This window comes from Macaca mulatta, chromosome 7 (genome assembly GCF_049350105.2).
Source record: "Macaca mulatta isolate MMU2019108-1 chromosome 7, T2T-MMU8v2.0, whole genome shotgun sequence".
Lineage (NCBI taxonomy): Eukaryota > Metazoa > Chordata > Mammalia > Primates > Cercopithecidae > Macaca > Macaca mulatta.
In genome coordinates this window covers 125,555,518-125,577,219 of record NC_133412.1, presented here as the reverse complement: position 1 = coordinate 125,577,219, position 21,702 = coordinate 125,555,518, and the positions used below count along the sequence as shown (strand labels likewise).

Here is a 21,702-nt window from a genome sequence, read left to right as displayed (position 1 = left end):
AACCTTGCATCCCAGGGATGAAGCCCACTTGATCATGGTGGATAAGCTTTTTGATGTGCTGCTGGATTCAGTTTGCCAGTATTTTATTGAGGATTTTTGCATCCATGTTCATCAGGGATATTGGTCTAAAATTCTCTTTTTTTGTTGTGTCTCTGCCAGGCTTTGGTATCAGGATGATGTTGGCCTCATAAAATGAGTTAGGGAGAATTCCCTCTTTTTCTATTGATTGGAATAGTTTCAGAAGGAATGGTACCAGCTCCTCCTTGTACCTTCAGTGGAATTCGGCTGTGAATCCGTCTGGTCCTGGACTTTTTTTGATTGGTAGGCTATTAATTATTGCCTCAGTTTCAGAGCCTGCTATTCAGAGTCTATTTAGGGATTCAACTTCTTCCTGGTTTAGTCTTGGGAGGGTGTAAGTGTCCAGGAAATTATCCATTTCTTCTAGGTTTTCTAGTTTAATTGCATAGAGGTGTTTACAGTATTCTCTGATCGTAGTTTGTATTTCTGTGGGGTCGGTGGTGATATCCCTTTTATCATTTTTTATTGTGTCTATTTGATTCTTCTCTCTTTTCTTCTTTATTAATCTTGCTAGCAGTCTATCAATTTTGTTGATCTTTTCAAAAAACCAGCTCCTGGATTCATTGATTTTTTGGAGAGTTTTTTGTGTCTCTATCTCCTTCAGTTCTGCTCTGATCTTAGTTATTTCTTGCCTTCTGCTAGCTTTTGAATGTGTTTGCTCTTGCTTCTGTAGTTCTTTTAATTGTGATGTTAGGGTGTCAATTTTAGATCTTTCCTGCTTTCTCTTTGGGCATTTAGTGCTATAAATTTCCCTCTACACACTGCTTTAAATGTGTCCCAGAGATTCTGGTATGTTGTATCTTTGTTCTCATTGGTTTCAAAGAACATCTTTATTTTTGCCTTCATTTCGTTATGTACCCAGTAGTCATTCAGCAGCAGGTTGTTCAGTTTCCATGTAGGTGAGTGGTTTTGATTTATTTTCTTAGTCCTGAGTTCTAGTTTGATTGCACTGTGGTCTGAGAGACAGTTTGTTATAATTTCTGTTCTTTTGCATTTGCTGAGGAGTGCTTTACTTCCAACTATGTGGTCAATTTTGGAATAAGTGTGATGTGGTGCTGAGAAGAATGTATATTCTGTTGATTTGGGGTGGAGAGTTCTGTAGATGTCTATTAGGTCCGCTTGATGCAGAGTTGAGTTCAATTCCTGGATATCCTTGTTAACTTTCTGTCTTGTTGATCTGTCTAATGTTGACAATGGGGTGTTAAAGTCTCCCATTATTATTGTATGGGAGTCTAAGTGTCTTTGTAAGTCTCTAAGGACATGCTTTATGAATCTGGGTGCTCCTGTATTGGGCGCATATATATTTAGGATAGTCAGTTCTTCCTGTTGAATTGATCCCTTTACCATTATGTAATGGCCTTGTTTGTCTCTTTTGATCTTTGATGGTTTAAAGTCTGTTTTATCAGTGACTAGGATTTCAACCCCTGCTTTTTTGTTTTGTTTTGTTTTCCATTTGCTTGGTAGATCTTCCTCCATCCCTTTATTTTGAGCCTATGGGTGTCTCTGCATGTGAGATGGGTCTTCTGAATACAGCAAACTGATGGGTCTTGACTCTTTATCCAATTTGCCAGTCTGTGTCTTTTAATTGGACCATTTAGTCCATTTACATTTAAGGTTAATATTGTTATGTGTGAACTTGATCCTGTCATTGTGATATTAGCTGGTTATTTTGCTCGTTAGTTTATGCAGTTTCTTCCTAGCATCGATGGTCTTTACATTTTGGCATGTTTTATCAATGGCTGGTACCAGTTGTTCCTTTCCATGTTTAGTGCTTCCTTCAGGATCTCTTGTAGGGCAGGCCTGGTGGTGACAAAATCTCTAAGCATTTGCTTGTCTGTAAAGGATTTTATTTCTTCTTCACTGATGAAACTTAGTTTGGCTGGATACGAAATTCTGGGTTGAAAATTCTTTTCTTTAATAATATTGAATATTGGCCCCCACTCTCTTCTGGCTTGTAGAGTGTCTGCCGAGAGATCTGCTGTTAGTCTGATGAGCTTCCCTTTGTGGGTAACCTGACCTTTCTCTCTGGCTGCCCTTAACATTTTTTCCTTCATTTCAACTTTGGCGAATCTGACAATTGTGTGTCTTGCAATTGCTCTTCTTGAGGAGTATCTTTGTGGCATTCTTTATATTTCCTGAATTTGAATGTTGGCCTGCGTTACTAGGTTGGGGAAGTTCTCCTGGATGATATCCTGAAGAGTGTTTTCCAACTTGGTTCCATTTTCCCCCTCACTTTCAGGCACATCAATCAGATGTAGATTTGGTCTTTTCACATAATCCCATACTTATTGGAGGCTTTGTTCATTTCTTTTTCCTTTTTTTCCTCTAGATTTCTCTTCTCGCTTCATTTTATTCATTTGATCTTCAATCATTGATACTCTTTCTTCCAGTTGATTGAGTCGGTTACTGAAGCTTGTGCATTTGTCACGTATTTCTTGTGTCATGGTTTTTATCTCTGTCAATTCGTTTATGCCCTTCTCTGCATTGATTATTCTAGTTATCCATTCTTCCATTCTTTTTTTCAAGATTTTTAGTTTCTTTGCGCTGGGTACGTAGTTCCTCCTTTAGCTCTGAGAAGTTTGATCAACTAAAGCCTTCTCTCAACTCGTCAAAGTCATTCTCCGTCCAGCTTCGATCCGTTGCTGGTGATGAGCTGTGTTCCTTTGGAGGGGGAGATGCGCTCTGATTTTTTTAATTTCCCGCTTTTCTGGCCTGCTTTTTCCCCATCTTTGTGGTTTTATCTGCCTTTGGTCTTTGATGCTGGTGACGTACTAATGGGGTTTTGGTGTGGGTGTCCTTTCTGTTTGTTAGTTTTCCTTCTAACAGTCAGGACCCTCAGCTGTAGGTCTGTCGGAGATTGCTTGAGGTCCACTCCAGACCCTGTTTGCCTGGGTATCAGCAGCAGAGGCTGCAGAAGATAGAATATTGCTGAACAGCGAGTGCTGCTCTCTGATTCTTGCTCTGGAAATTTCGTCTCAGGGGTGTACCCCGCCGTGTGAGGTGTGAGGTGTCGGTCTGCACCTAGTGGGGGATGTCTCCCAGTTAGGCTACTCAGGGGTCAGGAACCCACTTGAGCAGGCAGTCTGTCTGTTCTCAGATCTCAACCTTTGTGCTGGGAGATCCATTGCTCTCTTCAAAGCTGTCAGACAGCTGTCAGACTCCACCCAGAGGTGGAGTCTACAGAGACAGGCAGGCCTCCTTGAGCTGAGGTGGACTCCATCCAGTTCGAGCTTCCCAGAGGCTTTGTTTACCTACTTAAGCCTCAGCAATGGCGGGCGCCCCTCCCCGAGCCTCGCTGCCGCCTTGCAGTTAGATCTCAGACTGCTCTGCCAGCAATGACGGAGGCTCTGTGGGCGTGGGACCCTCCAGGCCAGGTGTGGGATATAATCACCTGGTATGCCATTTGCTAAGACCCTTGGTAAAGCGCCGTAGTAGGGTGGGAGTTACCCAATTTTCCATGTGTTGTGTGTCTCAGTTTCCCTTGGCCAGGAAAAGGGATTCCCTTCCCCCTTGCGCTTCCCAGGTGAGGCGATGCCTCGCTCTGCTTCAGCTCTTGCTGGTCAGGCTGCGGCAGCTGACCAGCACCAATTGTCCTGCTCTCCCCAGTGAGATGAACCCGGTACCTCAGTTGAAAATGCAGAAATCACCCGTCTTCTGTGTTGCTCACACTGGGAGCTGGAGGCTTGAGCTGTTCCTATTCAGCCATCTTGCTCTTTCTGGCAATTCTTATTTGAGATTTACATTTAACTTTGGCCCAGTTCCCTGATCTTTGTATGCTTTGGTCTTCTCATCTATAAAATTGTAAAGATTAAATGAATAATGCATGTGTATAGTAAAGGCTCAATAAATGTTAATTAGTATTATTTATCGTCAATACTGATTTCATGAATAATGTATTTGTTACCCTATGTTGTTACTGTTTTATTTGCAGTTGAAAACCTTAAGATCTTTGTAGAGTACCTTCAGCAAGTAATTAGCAGAATTGGGATGTTTCAGGCATTTTATCATAGTCTCAGACCATTAGGCTGCAGTGTTGACCTTAAAAATAAATATTCTTAAATATAATATTTGCTACATGCTACACTTTAAACTGGACTCTTTGTTGTTGTTGAGACAGTGTCACACTCTCTCATCCAGGTTTGAGTGCAATGGTGTAAACACGGCTCATTGCAGCCTCAACCATCTGGGCTCAAGTGAATCTTCCACCTCAACCTCTCGAGTAGCCGGAACTACAGGCGCGTGCCACCGTGCCCAGATAATTTTTTTTATTTTTTGTAAAGAAGGGTTCCCACTATGTTGCCCAGGCTAGTCTTGAAGTCCTGGGGTCAAGGTATCCTCCCATCTTCGCTTCCCAAAGTGGTGGGATTACACATGTGAGCCACCATGCCCAGCCTAAACTGGGCTCTTACAGATACTTTAATATACATTTATCTGCATATTGCAAACTACTTCTTCTCACCTGTTCATTATATTCATTATATTCAAGAAAATATATCATCTGTTTGTCACTTTTGAACCTGCTAACCTGGCAACACCAAGATTTCATATAGTTGAGTATGAGTGAAGAAATTATATATCAATAAGCAAAGTACAGCTGTACTGCATGTATAATATACAGATTTTTGTTTGAGCTTTAGGAAATTGCAATTTATATGATTTTTCTAAGTTCTTAAAGATACTCAATTTATGAGAGATGCTCAAGTTTATATCTTATGAGCATTTATTTTTTAGCGTGTAACAGTGCATAGATTTTTCATTGGAATTTATATTTAAAAGGTTTACTTTGTACATTTCCTTATATAGTTTATTTTTTAAAATAGTATCCTAAATGGGACAACTAAATTTTGAAACTGTTTTGTAAACTGTCTAGTAAATGGAAGACGGTTAGCTAATTTATCTCATGTTATCAGCTTTAATCAGTTTTCCTCTTTTACTAACCAATATTTTAAAATAATGTTAAGATTCATTGTAATGAAGCTTATCTAAGAAAAATTATTTAATCACTATGTATAGAGTACAGTTGATTCCACAGCAATTTTTAATTATTTCTTGTCTATAATTATTTTTATAAAATGAACTTGTTTTCATAAAGTGTGTGGAAAAGATGTTAATCAAAAGCTTCAACAACAGAAAATGCTTTAAAATGTAAGGAAACACTTGTATAAATAACTATATAATAAATAATTACATATGTTCCAGATTTTTTTTCTTGAATGATTTATAAGAAATAGTTACATTTCTTTGGCAGTAAAGAGGGAAGCAAGTGACTCTTTTATTTAACATTTTACATACAACGTTTTACATATGTGTTTGTGATCTTGTTAGACATATTGCTATTTTTCAAAACTTCAACAGAGGTTAATTGGCATTGAGATTCTGGACCTTTTTCCCCGTATTCATGCTTATCTTTTTGAAAGAAAATAATAGTCTGTAAATGTAATCTAAAAATGAAAATGGCTAGTAATGACAAATGTATCAAGTTTCTTGTTGACGATGACAATTAAAAAATTCCTAACTTTGCTTAGATAAGTAAAACTAATAAAGCTTTCACTTCTACATATGTGTTTTTCAAAATAAAACATTTTCTAGTATGTTGATGTGACAATTTTATAGCTGTTAATCTTTAACCTTTGATTGTTTCTTCCTTCCAGCAATTTTACCTGCTCAGGAATGGAAACCTCCTCTTCCAGCTTACGATTTTCTAAGTATGATGGATGCTGCAACATCTCAACATAGCACTAGGAAAATTCCCAAGTGTATGAAAGAAACAGATGTACAGGAGAATGATAAGGAACAACATGAAGATAAATCGGCAGTCAGAAAAGAACCGATTGAAACTCTGAGAATAAAGCATTGGAATAGAAGTAATTGGTTTAAAGAAGCAGAAAAATCATTTAGGCATGATAAAGAGTTATGATGCTCAAAGGTGAACTAATTTTATAGGGCTGTGGTTTCCAAAATTTTTTTGGCATACTAGACTTTTATTTCCTTAAAGAATAATACTAAATCATTTCAAGTTTGTAGACTAGTGCCGTCCAATAGAATTATAATACAAGTCACATGTTTTATTTAAAATTTTCTAGTAACTAAGCAAAGTAAAAGTGAACAGGGCAAAATAATTTTGATATTATTTTTCACCCAGTAGTATGCCCAAAATAGCTAAATTAATATAAAAATTATTAATGAGGTATTTTACATCCTTTTTTATACCAAGTCTTCAAAATACAGTACATATTTTATACTTACTGCATTTCTTACTTCCGAGTAGCCATATTTCAGGTGTTCATTAGCCATATGTGGCCTGTTAGACAAAAACTAGCATCACTAACTTAGTTCTAGCCGTGATTTATACTTGGATTAAAATTAAAATGTAACTCTGATCACAGTTAACTCCACAGTGCATTCATGCAGCTGGCAGTTATATTTGTTTTGTTGTAGTCATGATATTGAAATCAGTGTTTGTCAACCCAGGGGCAGTTTGGCTCCTCAGGGGATATTTAGCAATGTTGGGAGACATTTGTGATGTCATGACTAGGGCAGTTATTGGCATTTAGTGAGTAGAGGCCAGGGATGCTGCTAAATAACCTACATTGGACAGCCCCCCGCCCCACAACAAAGAATTACCCTTCCCAAAATATTAGTAGTGCCAAGGCTGAGTAACCTTGGGTGAGGTAACCTGTGGCAGACTAGGTTTCCAGAATTTCCTGGTTCTGCTCAAGTATCATGTTTGAAAAAATTTTGGCTATTAAAGATATGTATTAGATGGTCTTATCCTGATGATTACCTGGATACAACTTGATCTTTTCTAATATTTTCAGAAAGTGATGGGATAACCCTAGAAGAGGACTCAGAATGATATTTATATTTTAAGGGAGGCTTAAAACCTGCTCTTATTTCTACAACTTATATGGCTAAATTTCAGATTGAACAGGAATTCAGCATTCTGCCATCTCCTCATGGAAAGAGAGGCTCCTTCATCTGAAGCGTCTCTGAAATATACCCTTGCAAGCTTCAGACAAACCATTTTGTCTCCCTGAGCCACAGGGCCTCATCTGTGAGGGAGGGAAAGATTAGCCAAAGAGTAAATTTTCATTCCAAATCACTTAGCTGTTAGACTGATCTGTTTGTAGCAGTTGTTTGTCTCATTTTTGCTCTGTGCATTTTTTGAGACATTTGTTGAGAATATTCTATTTGGTGCTCTACTGTATTTTTCATTTTAGTATCTACTTGGTATCTTGTTCTTTAAATTATCTTCATGTATGGTTTGCCTGATACAACTGAGTTTTATAACTGAAATTTAAGGAATCAAACAGCTAAAATTCAGTAAGTGCATGTATTTCCTTATAACATAGACCCTTTGCTACTCTCAGCACCCTCTCCTCAATTTTTTTCCAGTAGCATGTGATGCCTTATTAATTCAACTCATTTTCATTTGCTTTTATTTCTAATATGGGATCTATGAGAGTGAACTCTAAATATGGTTTGTAGTAATAAAACATCATTAGCCTAATTATTAGAAAATGCTAATTAAGTACCAGCACATAGAAGCATGAAATTGCTTAGTCATTGTACCTTTGTCAGCAATTTTGACAGTCATTAATGTTTGTAATAATTTTAAATAAAGTATCTGGGTTTCAGACTACCTTCACAAGCCTTCTTGAGTCTCTACTGTGCCCTCTCTTGGACTACTCTCCCTCTATCAGTTGGGTTTCTTTGGTTACAAGCAACAGAAATTCAACTTTGGCTCACTTAAGCAAAATGAGAATATTGGATAATTCAGAGAAGAAAAATTAAACTAGGCTTTCAAAGGATAGGAACTAAGTCTGTTCTATGTAATAGGAACTAACAAGTCAGTGAAGAATCAGTTTCAACAGAGATACTATCTTTTATGACTCAGGGAGTCCTGGGAAAGTTGGGTTGGGGACCACTAGTCACTTTAATTGATGGTCCTAACAGTACTTTCAAATGCAGAAGGGGTAAATCTCACAAAAGAAATCCAAATTCTGTTTACCAGAAAAAGAGAATGAATGCAGAGGAGGAAAAACAATGAAGAAATAGAAAACCCATGAATCCTCAAGACACTGCTTGCTGTTCTACCATCCTCTGTATCCTTTTCAGATCTTTCTGCTACCTCTTACCCATTTTTGAGAGCTCCAAAAGCCCTCTCTTTACTCTGAGTGGTTACAGCTTTTCTGTATGTTCTCCTGGTCCTCTAGTAGGGTTGGTTGCCAGTGCATATATACATTTTGTATAACATTTCATCTCTCATGAGTCATATTATTTCACCCTCTCCTGCCTCACCTGTGCTAGAAGGTAAATATCCTGGTCCATTGTTTCCAGCCCTTGTGATGAAATATTTCATGAGCTGTTTTTCAAAATTCCTAGAGTTCCTCACTTATGCCTATGCTTTTTTAAAAACTAAATATGTGTAAGGTGAACAACAAGAGTTTGCAAATCAGTGTCCATTTCAGTAATAAAAAGTAATCAAATAGATACACTTTGGGATTTTCACTTCCACCTAAGATGTAGAAAGCTGCAAGAGAATGTTACTCCTATCCTAACAACAAAAAGTGATAAATTTTCTTATATCCATCAGAGAAAGTAGCCAAAGGAACTGGTTTTCAAAGAGTGACAAGCCCCCTTCAGAGAGAAACAGGATATATGAACTGTTTTGCCTTCATCAGAGAATAGGAGGCTGCCATTAAAGCAAGTGAGAATAAATTATAAAGAATTTAGAAGAGTCTGTGTGCTTACACTCCTTGCAAGTTAGTTTGCCTCAGATTCCTGAATTGGAAACAAATGACTTTATTACACCAGTAGCATTGGTCAGTGTCAGCATCCCCACAGTGTTATCAGAAGAGGCCCAGGTGATACCTGCACCCACAGTGGATTGCATAACAGAAGGAACCCTGAGTTTAGGGAACCAAACATGTTATAATGGATATTTAGCATGCTTGCCCTTTGCTCTGGAGGAATAGGTCTTTATTATACTGGACAGTAATCAAACTTGTTCTTCTTCTAGAGGGAGATACTGTCTGGAGAGATGGTATCTCTGTCGGTCTTTCCAGGCTGTTCTTTATATAAATATCCTTGAAAAGGTAGTCCAGAAAAAAGGCAGGCAGTACCTTTCCATGCAATCATGCAGAAATGTGAGAGACCCGTGGAGAATTGTCTACTGACAGAAATCATTAAATGTTAAGGAATTCTTTAAAGGCCAACTGTGTAATCGATATCAGTTTAAAATAGGTCCCCTGACATGACAGAGGTTCACAATCACTTTCCACAAGCCTCCACTGCATGCTGATGAGAAAGACTGGGGCAAGAGACTGGTGAGAAGAGACCCCTCAGTGACACAGGCATGCATGAAATGCTGGGCTGACAGGCGTGAAACACTGCCCGCTTCCTCAGACCTTTGTCTTGTACAAAGCAAAGCCACTGGGGGAGAGATGGCAAACCTTCCTGCCCTTATGGCCCAGGCAGAGATCCACTGCTCTTGAAGGAGATGTAAAAGCAAAAATCTTTTGCCCTTGAGAAAGGCAGAAAATCTTGTGGGCCCAGGATCCTGTGCCAGTAACCAAGCAGAAATTCACTCTCACTAGAAGTACAGAAAATCTCTCCTGTTCAAGAATTCCCCAAACCGATGAGTATATAATTCAAATTGCAATGATGCAATGAAGGATATATAAAGGGAAGTGATACAGAATGATTATGATCAGAGGACCACCTACTTAAGTACAGTGGTGAGGTGAGTCCTCCCTAATGGAGTGATATTTGAGCTAAGACTTAAAGGATGAGATAGCCACCCTAGATCAGAATAAAGAGCATTAAGGATAGAGGAATAGCATCTGGAAGACTCAGGAAAGATTTTGGCTTATTTAAAGAATGGAATAGAACCAATATGGCTGGAGTCTAATGGGCAAGGGGGGCAGTAAAGAGATAAGGCTGGAGAGCTAGGAAGAGGCAGCATTACACAGGGTTTTGGAAGACATGGATGGTAAGGCATTTAAGTGCACCAAGAAGCAGGGGAGCAATATGATGGGATGCAAAACTTCAGAAGAAGATTCCAGTTGCCATAAGGAGTGGCCATGGAGATGGAGAGATGAGGATGGATTTGAGCTGTATTTTAGAGGTTTGACCTGTAGCCCTTGCTGATGGATTGGATCTAGGTTTTGAGGGAAAGGGAAAAACTACAAATGACTCAAGTTTCTGGTATTAATAACTGAAAGAATGTGGTGCTATTTACTGAAATGAGGAAAAGGGAAGCTGGTGTGGTGGTAGGGTGAACAGAAAATCAAAAGTTTTATTTTGTCTACATTAAGAGTGAAAAACCTGTTTGATTTCAAGTTGACAGTTGGATACTTTGGGCTGGAGCTTAGTGGAGAGCTGTTCTTCATTGATTCAACGAATACTGTTTATTGTCTGCCAGGCACTGCTTTTGGAAATGTGAATGAAACAGCCCCTTTCTTCATGGAACTTATATTCTAGTGCAGATGAGATGGAAAATAAGTAAACATACAGTTGATACACAGATGATAATGGCTGTGAAAAAAATAAGACAAAGGAGGGTAAGGAGAGGTATAGGAGATTCTAAAAATGAAGTGTGGATAAGGAAGGCCTCACTAATAAGGTAAACTTAAATAAAACCTAAAAAGGAAATGAGAGAGCAAGCTTTCAGGTTATTTGTGATCAACCCTGTTACTTAAAACAATTTAGAATGCTAGATAATTTTTTAAAATCTTTATTCAAACGATTGAGGGGCTGACTGACAAGAGACCAAAAAATTACTGGGCCAAAATGTAAGTAAAAGCAGGAAACCAGAGAATTAAAGGACGCGCTTTTAAGTATTTTTTCCTAAAGCACTTGTCCATGTAAGCTAACTTACTCAGCTCTCATATTTATATTTTAGTAAGTTATTTTGCTCTGGAGTTTTTTGTTTTTTGGTTTTTTTTTTGAGATGGAGTTTCACTCTTTCACCCAGGCCGGAGCGCAATGGCGCAATCTTGGCTCACTGCAACCCCCACCTTCTGGTTTCAAGCAATTCTCCTGCCTCAGCCTCCTGAGTAGCTGGGATTACAGGCACCTGCCACCATGCCTGGCTAATTTTTGTATTTTTAGTGGAGATGGGGTTTCACCATGTTGGCCAGGCTGGTCTTGAATTCCTAACCTCATGATCCGCCCACCTCAGCCTCTCAAAGTGCTGGGATTACAGGCATGAGCCACTGCGCCTGGCATTTTGTTCTGTTTTACCAAAAACACAAAAAAAGAACAGAAACATTATTAAATACATTGATAGGATGGAGAATTTTAATCTTTTTCACTTTTTTTTTTTAATTCTAATTTTATTTTATTTTTGAGATGGAGTCTCGCTCTGTCACCCAGGCTGGAGTGCAGTGGTGCAATCTTGGCTCACTGCAACCTCAACCTCTCGGGTTCACACCATTCTCCTGCCTCAGCCTCCCGAGTAGCTGGGACTACAGGCGCCTGCCACCACACCTGGCTAATTTTTTTGTAATTTTAGTAAAGATGGGGTTTCACCGTGTTAGCCAGGATGGTCTCGATCTCCTGACCTCGTGATCCACCCGCCTCGGCCTCCCAAAGTGCTGGGATTACAGGCATGAGCTACCGCGCCTGGCCTTTTTCAGTTATCATTTAAATCCAAGTACATTTTATAACTTCTTTATACTAGCTGTCAACATGTAGGGCAATCTGTCTTTAAGTAGGGATGAAAGACTCTAAAAACATCCTGGAGAGTTCTCCCTGGACGCCAAGCATGGGGTTGTTTAAATAAACTTCTTGTTTAAAATGAAAAACAAAAAATAAATATAAAAATAAAAACACAGTCAAGTTTCTTTAACTGCCAAGTGTCTCTGTTGGCCTGAAGATGACGAAGGAAGGATTTTGTTGTGTAGAAAGTTCTAAATCCTCCCAGGAGCCCATGAACCGCTTCTGCCTCAAGTGAGCAAGAGTAGTCTCCCCACGCCCACCTCTGTAAGGTGCCTGTGGTGAGATTTCCAAGTTCACCCCGGGGCCGGAACTGGTCCAGCCTGGCCCAGGAGGTGCATGGAGTGTGGGCGTGGGTGACTGCCTGTCCCATACCCTGGCAAATGTCCCTAGCCCCAAACTTCAGCTTTGCAGTGGGAACCAAAGTTAAAAGTCCAACCAGCATGGAAGGCTGGAACTCCATAGAGCCTGTGAGGAAAAGGTAAACTTAAAAGAAAAAAATCTTCTCCATCTCCACATAGTCAAATACTACAAAAGAAGATGTTTTGATACTGAGAAGCAAAAAGCCAAACCCTCTCTGAAAACTTGGAACTATATCCAAGTTTTGATATGATGCCTACATCATATCAAATGATGCCTAGAGATATAGAGTTAAGGAGTTGGGTATGCAAGCCTGAGCTTGAGATAAAACTCTAGGCATTCTATAGCTTATGAATGGAAAAATTTGGAATTAAACCCGAGTCTCCTTCACATCCATTTAGTGGGATAATACCATGTAAAGCCTTTCCTGTCCATAACATCCTTCGGCATTGAAATTTTAAAATATATTTAAATACATTAAATAATATTAAAATGGCCCATGACTAGATTATAGAATAATCAGACTTGGAGCCCTTGAGATTTGCAAACCAAATTGCCGTAACCTATGTGGTCCAAAAACTCTCAAGTGATTATTAGTTTAAAATGGTCCCAAACAGGTCCTTGAACTAGAAACTTGGCAAAAGCAAACACATTCTCTCTGGGGAAAGCTACCCACTTCATAGCAGGCCCCCAAGTATTGACCAAGATAACTTTTTCAAGGGCAGTGGTTTACATATAGTCAAAATTAAGTAAGCACACAAGGAAAAACCAAGCATACTGAAAACTAGCAAGAATTAAAAGCCAAACAAAGACTTCAGATATGAACATGATTCGACATATTAATTGTGCTTACTATGTTTCAAGAAATAAAAGGCAAGCTTAAACATATCTTCAGGAAATAGGCAATCAAAAGACAACAGAACCAATTTGAGAAAGAAAGAAAATTTCTAGAAATAAAAAAAAATACCATAACTTGGCCAGGTGCAGTGGCTCATGCCTGTAATCCCAGCACTTTGGAAGGCCGAGTGGGGAGAATCACAAGGTCAGGAGTTAGAGAACAGCCTGGCCAATATGGTGAAACCCCATCTCTACTAAAAATACAAAAAAATTACCAGGCGTGGTGGCACATGCCTGTAATCCCAGCTACTCGGGAGGCTGAGGCAGGAGAATTGCTTGAACCTGGGAAGCTGAGGTTGCAGTGAGTCGAAATCGCACCACTGTACTCCAGCCTGGGCGACAGAGTGAGACTCCATCTCAAAAACAAAACAAAACAAAAACCCATAACTAAAAAATTTAAACTAGACACAGCTGAAAAGAGAAAGGTAGTTGGAAGATCATAAAAAATCACTCAGAATGTACCACAGAGAGATGAAGGGTGAAAACGATGATAAAGAAGCCAAATGAAAGAACAATTAACAGAATTTTCCAGAATGAAGAAAGACATCAATTCACAAATTCAGAAGCTTATAAATTCTTAAACAGATTAAATAAAAACAAATTTATCCTACATACACAGTGAATCTACAGAATACCAAAAGCAGAGAAACCTTAAAATGTGCTACGAAAAAAAAGATATTGCATTCAAAGTAGTGTCAGACAACAACTGAGTCAGAAGCCAGTAGAATGATATATTCAGTAAACAAAGAAAAATAATTGCTAACCTAGAATTTTATATCCATGAAAATATTTCTTTAAAAAAGAAAGTAAGATCAGGACATTTCAGAGTAGCAAAAACAGAGTTGCCATCTGCAAAATAGGAGATTCAGGATATATTCTTCATGTGGAAGGAAAATGATCCCAGATGGAAGGGAAGAGAGGCAAAAAGGAATGAGGAAAAAAATGGCAAATACATGGGTAAATCTGAATGAGAATTGAGTGCATAAAACAATGTCCTGTGGAGTTTTAAAAAGTCATCAATGAAAATAACACACAATGACAATATATAAGCAGGAAAAGGAATCAATAGAGTTAATGCATTCTACATTCCTTGGGAAAAGGATAGTTACTGATTAATTTTGTGTTTCAATAAGTATGAATTTTGTAATTTCTAGGGTAAACACTAAGAGAATTGAAAATTTTCAAACTATGAGAAGAAAAAAAAAAGTGTCGCTACAAAAAAAAATGACCAGCCAAAAGAAGGCAGGAAAAGAAAATGAATGAAACATAGAACAGGTGGGATAAACAGCACAAAATAGGACAACAATTTAATCTGAAATGTCAGTAAATACATGCAAACAGACTAAAAGCTCCAATTAAAAGACTGCCAGGATTTAAAAAATCAACTATATGAAGTTTATAAGAGATATATATCAAACTAAAGTATACAGGAAGGTTAAAAGAAAAAGAATGGAAAAAAATACATACCATGCAAGTGAGAGAAAGCTGGTCAGATAGCCTTAATGTCAGAGAAATAGATATTAAGTCAAAAGCATTATTAAAAAGATAGATTCTTTATAATGATAATGTTCAATTCATCAGTAAGTTATACCATTGTAAATTTGTGATCACCTAATAACATGGTATCAAATTACATGAAGCAAAAATTAATAGAAGTAGACAAATTCACCATCATATTAGATTTTTAAATATGAAGTAATTAATAGAGCCAGCAGAAAAAAAATAAGGGAAGTTATTAAAGAGTTAAACAATGTCATTAATACACTTGACCTAACTTCACCCAGTGATTGCAGAATACACATTCTTTCCAAACACACACAAGGCATTTGGGAGGCTGAGGCAGGAGAATGGCGTGAACCCGGGAGGTGGAGCTTGCAGTGAGCTGAGATCCGGCCACTGCACTCCAGCCCGGGCAACAGAGCGAGACTCCGTCTCAAAAAAAAAAAAAAAAAAAAAAAAAAAAGGAACATATACTGGGCTATAAAGCAAGTATTGATAATTGTTAAAGGATTAAAATCATGTACAACATGTTCTCTGAACACAGTGCAATTAATCTAGAAATCAATAACAAAATGATGCCTAGAGATATAGAGTTAAGGAGTTGGGTTTGCAAGCCTGAGCTTGAGATAAAAATCTAGGCATTCTATAGCTTATGAATGGAAAAATTTGGAATTGAACCTGAGTCTCCTTCACATCCATTTAGTGGGATAATACCATGTAAAGCCTTTCCTGTCCATAACATCCTTCGGCATTGAAATTTTAAAATATATTTAAATACATTAAATAATATTAAAATGGCCCATGACTAGATTATAGAATAATCAGACAATTCAATAATCTCTCCCCTTAGAGTTAATATTCTTAACACTTTATAGTTGTAGGCTGTAATTTCACATTCTCTTAAAATAAGCCTTTTTCTTTTACTAAGATTTATTAGTGGAAGCCTATCCAAGATTTAGTTTGGATAACCCAGGGTCAAGTCCTTACACAGGCCTTGAGAGCTATAAAAAAAACAGATGCAGAATCTGGAGTCTTGTGAAATATTCCAGACTGGCTTCTTGACTTATAGTGGGCAAAATTGCACATCAGTATTTTAATCAAATAAAGCACTCATTTCCTCTGACATTAAATGCAGTCTGGATTTTCTGTTTCTCAGGTGGATATTTTATATAGTTATGAAGGCTATTTTTGAAGAATTAATTTTCCTCACGTTTAAACTTGTTTTCTTGTTAGAGATGCAACCTAACCAGCTACCCAGTTCTTTGTGCCATGAAACTCCTTCAGAATATCTGGTTTATTTTGCTGAGAGTGCTGCATCTAAATCACTTCTCCAAAGTTACCAGGAGAGGACTCTAAGGTCACACCCGCCCCAGATGGTCTTGACAAATGTGAACACTGAGTAAGTCGCTGTTTAAACATTATAAGAAGGTAGGGTTATTCCTGTTTCTAAAGATACTTAAAGTCTGAGAGAAAAAGCTATTGGAGAACAGTTTTCTTAAAAACAGTCTAACAAAAGTAGCATTCAAAGAACCTCTCATGTCGGTAGACAGAATTGAGAAACCTGCATATCCAGAAACATCAGGGAGACATAACCAGTATAGCACATTGGTGAGAGAATGGGCTTTAGATTTGTGCTGAAGAATCTTTGGACCTGACTCTTCCAATTATTAGCTGTGTGACATTGTAAAGTTACTTAAAATCTTACATCTTAGTTTCCCCAGTGGTGAAAATGCTGCTTACCACATGGTATTGAAGGTTAAATGGGAGTATGCATAGTAAGCATTGGATATATCTCATCTTAAAGATTGGTTCATTTACTAGAAATTTTGTCCTATTAATAAAATAAAGTAATACATTCTCATAATAAAATTTAGACAATATAGAAATAAACAAACAAAAACAAAATACCTGGTCCCACTTCCCTCCAACTCCAATTATGGAGACAAGTGGTAACTACCATTAACAATTTGGCTTCCATATGACCTGAATATTTCACTTCTTGTTTTTAGGATTCAAAGATACTTAGGTTAGTCAATTGTCCCTCAGTCTTTTCAACTAGGATCAAGTAAAGATACCATTAGAATACATTTTAAAACTTATTTTCATATCTAGCATTAACATTTTTTCTTTCACTTTGTGGTATTAAATATTTCGTCCATATTCAGTGCTCACGCTGAAATCAAAAGGGGGAGGTTGTAGAAAAATCTGTCCCATTTGATCGTTAATGTAGTCAATAGTTGCTTTTTTGACTGCAGTTTTGTTCTTCAAATCTGAACTTAAAATTAACATAATTGTACCTAGATTGTTTTTTGTTTGGCTGAACAACTCCCCTTGGTGTCCTGGAGTGCAGTACTTGAGAATACCATTCTGTACTAACAATCCACCAGATTTCCTGCTAAGGGATAACCCCTGTCCAATGTGTCTAAATACCACTTGTGGCTACTAGTGTCTGCATGCATATGACTGCAGGTGTGAAAATTGTGTCAGTTCAGAATCCTTTAACTGCATGTAACAGATAATCTAACAATAACTTATCAGGTTTTATTTTACTTAAGTGAAATATTTTACTTTATTTACATAAGAAGTCACCAGATATAGCAGCTTCATGGTGGTAACAATGTCCTAGGTTCTGTCTCTTTGCTTCGCTATCCATAATGTAATGGCTTGTTTCTTCTCTTCTGCAAGATGCTTGTTGAAGCTCAAGCATCTAACATGAATTTAAGGCAGGAAGAAAGAGAGAGGTGAGTGCCTGATACCTCCATTTTATAAGAAGAACAAAAGCTGAATCAAAAGTCGCCTGGGAGATTCTGCTTGTGTATCACACTTGGGCCAGAGCTGGGCCATATAGCCACTCCCACCTGCAAAAGAGCTGGGAAGTAAGTCCTATATTTGGTTTTCCAACCTCTATACTGGAAAACAGCAATGGAAAATGCTGTAACAAATCCACAGCCTCTGACACAAGTGGGAAAATGAAAGATAAGGGGATGGGTCATGACTATGCTGCCGTGTTCTTGATGCTGGTTTGAAGATATGCCCCAGGAATAGCATAGCAGTAAGGATGACCTAGAGGTTCTGCATTGAGAAGCCCCATGCCAAAAGGAGGCCTGGGTCCCCAAATGTTACAGTTGTTAGTCACCAGCAACTTTGGTTCACCCATAGCCACTTGCCCAGAGTACAAATGTGCCCTGAATCTGGGTTGAGCAGTTCCAGCATCTGCCATCTCTTGACTCGGGATTGCTGTTGCTCTTCTCTATAGCTCAGTGCTGGGTCCATTTAACAATTCTAGTACCTTTCTATCCTCAAGGTTTATTTTAGGGAGCCCCTTGTCCTTCCCTGCCCCTGAGCATTGTTCGGGGACACTCTGGCCCACTGAGAAGTTGTCCCAAAGCCCAGGGATCCTTGTCCAAATCACTTCACCCCTTCTTAGAATTGTGAATACCCAAGGGTATTAGAAAAGGGTATATAACCTTTGCTATAAGCAGAGAATCTTGGCTTACATTTGCTTAACATATAAAAACAATTCAAATGACTCTTCAAAGAACAAGGACAATCACCCAAAGTGACTCCCTTTATTGCCTACTTGGTTACCAGAGAAGTTGAGTTCAACTTTTCCCACTTAAAGGAAAAAAAATCTGGCTACACAAAAAATTAGAAAATGTGCAGTTATTGCAGTATTGGCAAGTGGCATAATTGATTCTCTGAGATTTCATGCCACACATCTTTAGATCACATCATTCATTCACTTACATTCATTCCTTCAACCAACCAACATCTGTGATGCCTATTAAGTGCCAGCCCCTGAGCTAAGTGCTGTGAACATAAAGTCAGATAAGGAATGGACCATTACCCGCAGGACCTTAGCATCTAGTGTGTGGGAGAGACATGGAAATCACTTTTGCCTGTTGTTATAAGTGCTAAGGCAAAGGGTGGCCCGGGATTGTGGGGAATCCTGGAGGAGGAGCAGCTAAATTAGTCTGGGGCCAGGAAACCTTCCTGGGGAGAGGATGCTTAAGCTGAATTTTGGAGTGTGAGTAGAATTTACTGAAGGAATTTCCAGGGAGAGGAAAGAGCCTGGGTGATGACATGCAGACCTCGAACAGCCTGGCGCATGGGGAAACAAGAGCACTAGTTCCATTCGGAGTGAAGAGTGTTCGAAGAAAAGACATCCAGGAGGCCAGAGAGGAACAGGAGCCAGATACAGCAAAGTGTTGTTGAACTAGTGAGCTTGAACTCTGGACTGTGGGTTATGAATTCAGGTTACAAGCCTATTCAGTTGTTCCTCACCCATTCCCAAGAGTAAAAAAGTAAACTTCAAGTGTTTCTATTTTGATGAAAGAGGAAAATTAAACATCTATGATAGATTACCTTAAACGCATGGTCTCCCTAAAATGGTAATTACAATCATTTTAGAGTAAGAATCCCTTTCTACCAGCCCCTTTGCTTACATTAACGTAAGTAGGTTAAGCCCTCTGAGGGATTAAAAATTGTAGGTGAATGTTTTACCCTGGAAATTACAATGAATCACATACTCTCTAGGGCCAAAGTCATTTCCTGAAATAATTTTTCCAGACTATTAGAGTACAATTTATTCCCCTGCAATATAAATTGCACAAAATGGGAACCGAGTTAGTAAACCTCCCTTAGCATCTCAATTACTATGGTTCCAGGAAACAACTTGGGTATGGGAAGGAGGCAGACCAATACCAATATGTGCACATCCATTTCTTTTCTTTAGTTTGGCTTCAAAGTCTTCCAGTGTTTCTCTGCTTTCCTAGAAGACTGGGACTTTGAGAAGCAGATTCCCACAGTAAAGTCTTAATGTAATTCAAGAAGTCAGAAAGAGTGAAATTATTTCGATGTTTGTTATTCTAAAGTCTTGTGAAAACATTTTGTCTTTCAGTTTCAAAACTCCTTTATGTGTTTTTAAAATCGTGTTCTGGTACACTCTGAGAGTTTATACTATGAGCATTTCAGAAGATAGTCAGTATTGATATGTTTATATCACATCCTGTGTGTGATAGTTGCTGCAGAAATGATTGATAAGTTTATTTTACTCTAAACTTTACAAAAATATTGATTCATACTACCTTGTATTATATTCAGTTTTCCCATTTATAAAGCTCTTTCCTATACATTGTTTAGTTTTCACAATATCACTATAAAATAGACTCAGTATTTTACAAGCTAGGAACAAAACCAAGAGGTTATGGCACATAGGGCTGGGCACGGTGGCTCACACCTATAATCCCAGCACTTTTGGGGGTCAAGGCAGAGGATTACTTGAGGTCAGGAGTTCAAGACCAGCCTGGCCAACATGGCGAAACCCTGTCTCTACTAAAAATACCAAAATTAGCTAGACATGATGGCTTGGGCCTGTAATCCCAGCTACTCAGGAGGCTGAGGCAGGAGAATTGCTTGAACCTAGGAGGTGGAGGTTGTAGTGAGCCGAGATCACGCCACTGTACTCTAGCCTGGGTGACAGAGCAGGATTCTATCTCTAAATAAATAAATAAAGAATAAAAAAGAAGTTACAGCACATAGGTCCCAAACGAGAGTCTTCATTTGCATCATCTAACAGAGTTTTTCATAAAACAGACCCTTGTATTTTTTTGTGTGCTTCACTCTCCTGCCCTCCGCTACCTGCTCCAAGATTCTGCTTTAACAGTTAAATAGCTGCCCAGATGATGCTGATAGTGAACCTGCTTGGGAACCCCTGGTTAAAAGGATCTTTCTTTCTTTTCTTTCGAGACAGAGTCTCACTCTGTCTCCTAGGCTGGAGTGCAATGACATGATCTTGGCTCACTGCAACCTTCCCCTCCCAGGTTCAAGCAATTCTTCTGCCTCAGCCTCCTGAGTAGCTGGGATTACAGGTGCCCACCACCACTCCCGGCTAGTTTTTTTATTTTTAGTAGAGTCAAGGTTTCACCATGTTGGCCAGGCTGGTCTCAAACTCCTGACCTTGTGATGTGCCTGCCTTGGCCCCTCAAAGTGCTGGGATTACAGGGGTGAGCCAACATGCCCAGCCAGTTAGGGGGATATTTCTAAAGCTCTTAAGGAGTAGAATCAGAACTTGAATGAGGTATGCAGACTGCAAGTCAAGGGTGTTTCCCATAGACCACAAGTTAGGCAGGCGCAGTTGATGGGAGTCGAGGGGCAGGGGTAGAGGGGTGGATGTTGATGGATGTGAATTAAAATCTTATAGCAATTTTCCTTTAAAAACAACTTTTTTAAAAGTGAAGATGGAGTGATAGTCAAGATCAGAAATTTTCAGATTGATAACATTTTATGGGATAATGTTGTTAGTATGGATATTCATGATGTGAGTGTCATCTTTTGGTTTCTAGGCATGAAAAGCAGGAAATGCAGGAGAACAAGACAGAGGAAATGGTAGATTCATCCTTTGTGTCTTTCAAGGAGACATGGCGAACAAAAGTCCATGATAAGCTGTAAATTTGAAGACAAATCATGAAAAAATAATTACCATGTAACTGTAGTAAATTCCCAGGTGCGTGGGGAAGAGACACTTCCATGTTTTAGAAGACGAGTTACACTCGAGTCCCAAGAAGGAAGATCTGAGTGGTAGATGTTTCCATTTTTATATTACTAATGATGAAACTAAGGCTCAGAGAAGTAAAGGAGCTTGCCTAAGATGCTCTGAAAATATATGGGAGAAACCATCAATCTCATGATTATAATAAATGATAATAAATGATAGAATAAAGAAGAGCCCATAAGAGAGAGGAAAATAAACTTCAGGGCACTGTGAAAGAAGGCCTGGCAAATGCAACCTACAATCCATTTTGTGATATTGATGAACTGTAATGTTGATTTACCCTGTTTTTTTCACCAAAGGAAGCCATTGAGCTACGGTTATAAGATTTCTTCTTGGACATTTGAAACTGAGACTTTCCAAATTCTTATTTTTCAGAAGTTGATGAATTTCAGCCCTAGGCAGGATTTTTATAAAACAAATTTAGGGGAGAATACATTTTAGATAATTTCTTTGTGCTGCCATTTATCACCTGTTGGTTGAAGATCTGTGTTTTAGGTGATGCTGTTGTAAGTAGTACTGCAAACACTTTCTGCTTTTAAGTGTGTACAGCTCTCAGAATCTGAATTACATGGTATAGTGCTTTTGTAAAGTGT

At 38.5% G+C, this 21,702-nt stretch overlaps 1 protein-coding gene across 2 annotated transcripts in view; it reads left to right on the top strand.

Annotated features, from left to right (window-relative positions):
• The window catches only part of TXNDC16 (thioredoxin domain containing 16), a 113,511-nt gene extending 105,785 nt beyond the window's left edge, over positions 1 to 7,726 (top strand). For both annotated transcript variants that reach the window (XM_015143696.3, XM_015143695.3), the window contains exon 21: positions 5,730 to 7,726. In XM_015143696.3, coding sequence (XP_014999182.3) covers positions 5,730 to 5,995 — 266 coding nt within the window. In that variant the 3' untranslated portion in view covers positions 5,996 to 7,726. The remainder of the gene's footprint in view (positions 1 to 5,729) is intronic.
• Positions 7,727 to 21,702: the final 13,976 nt, after the last annotated feature.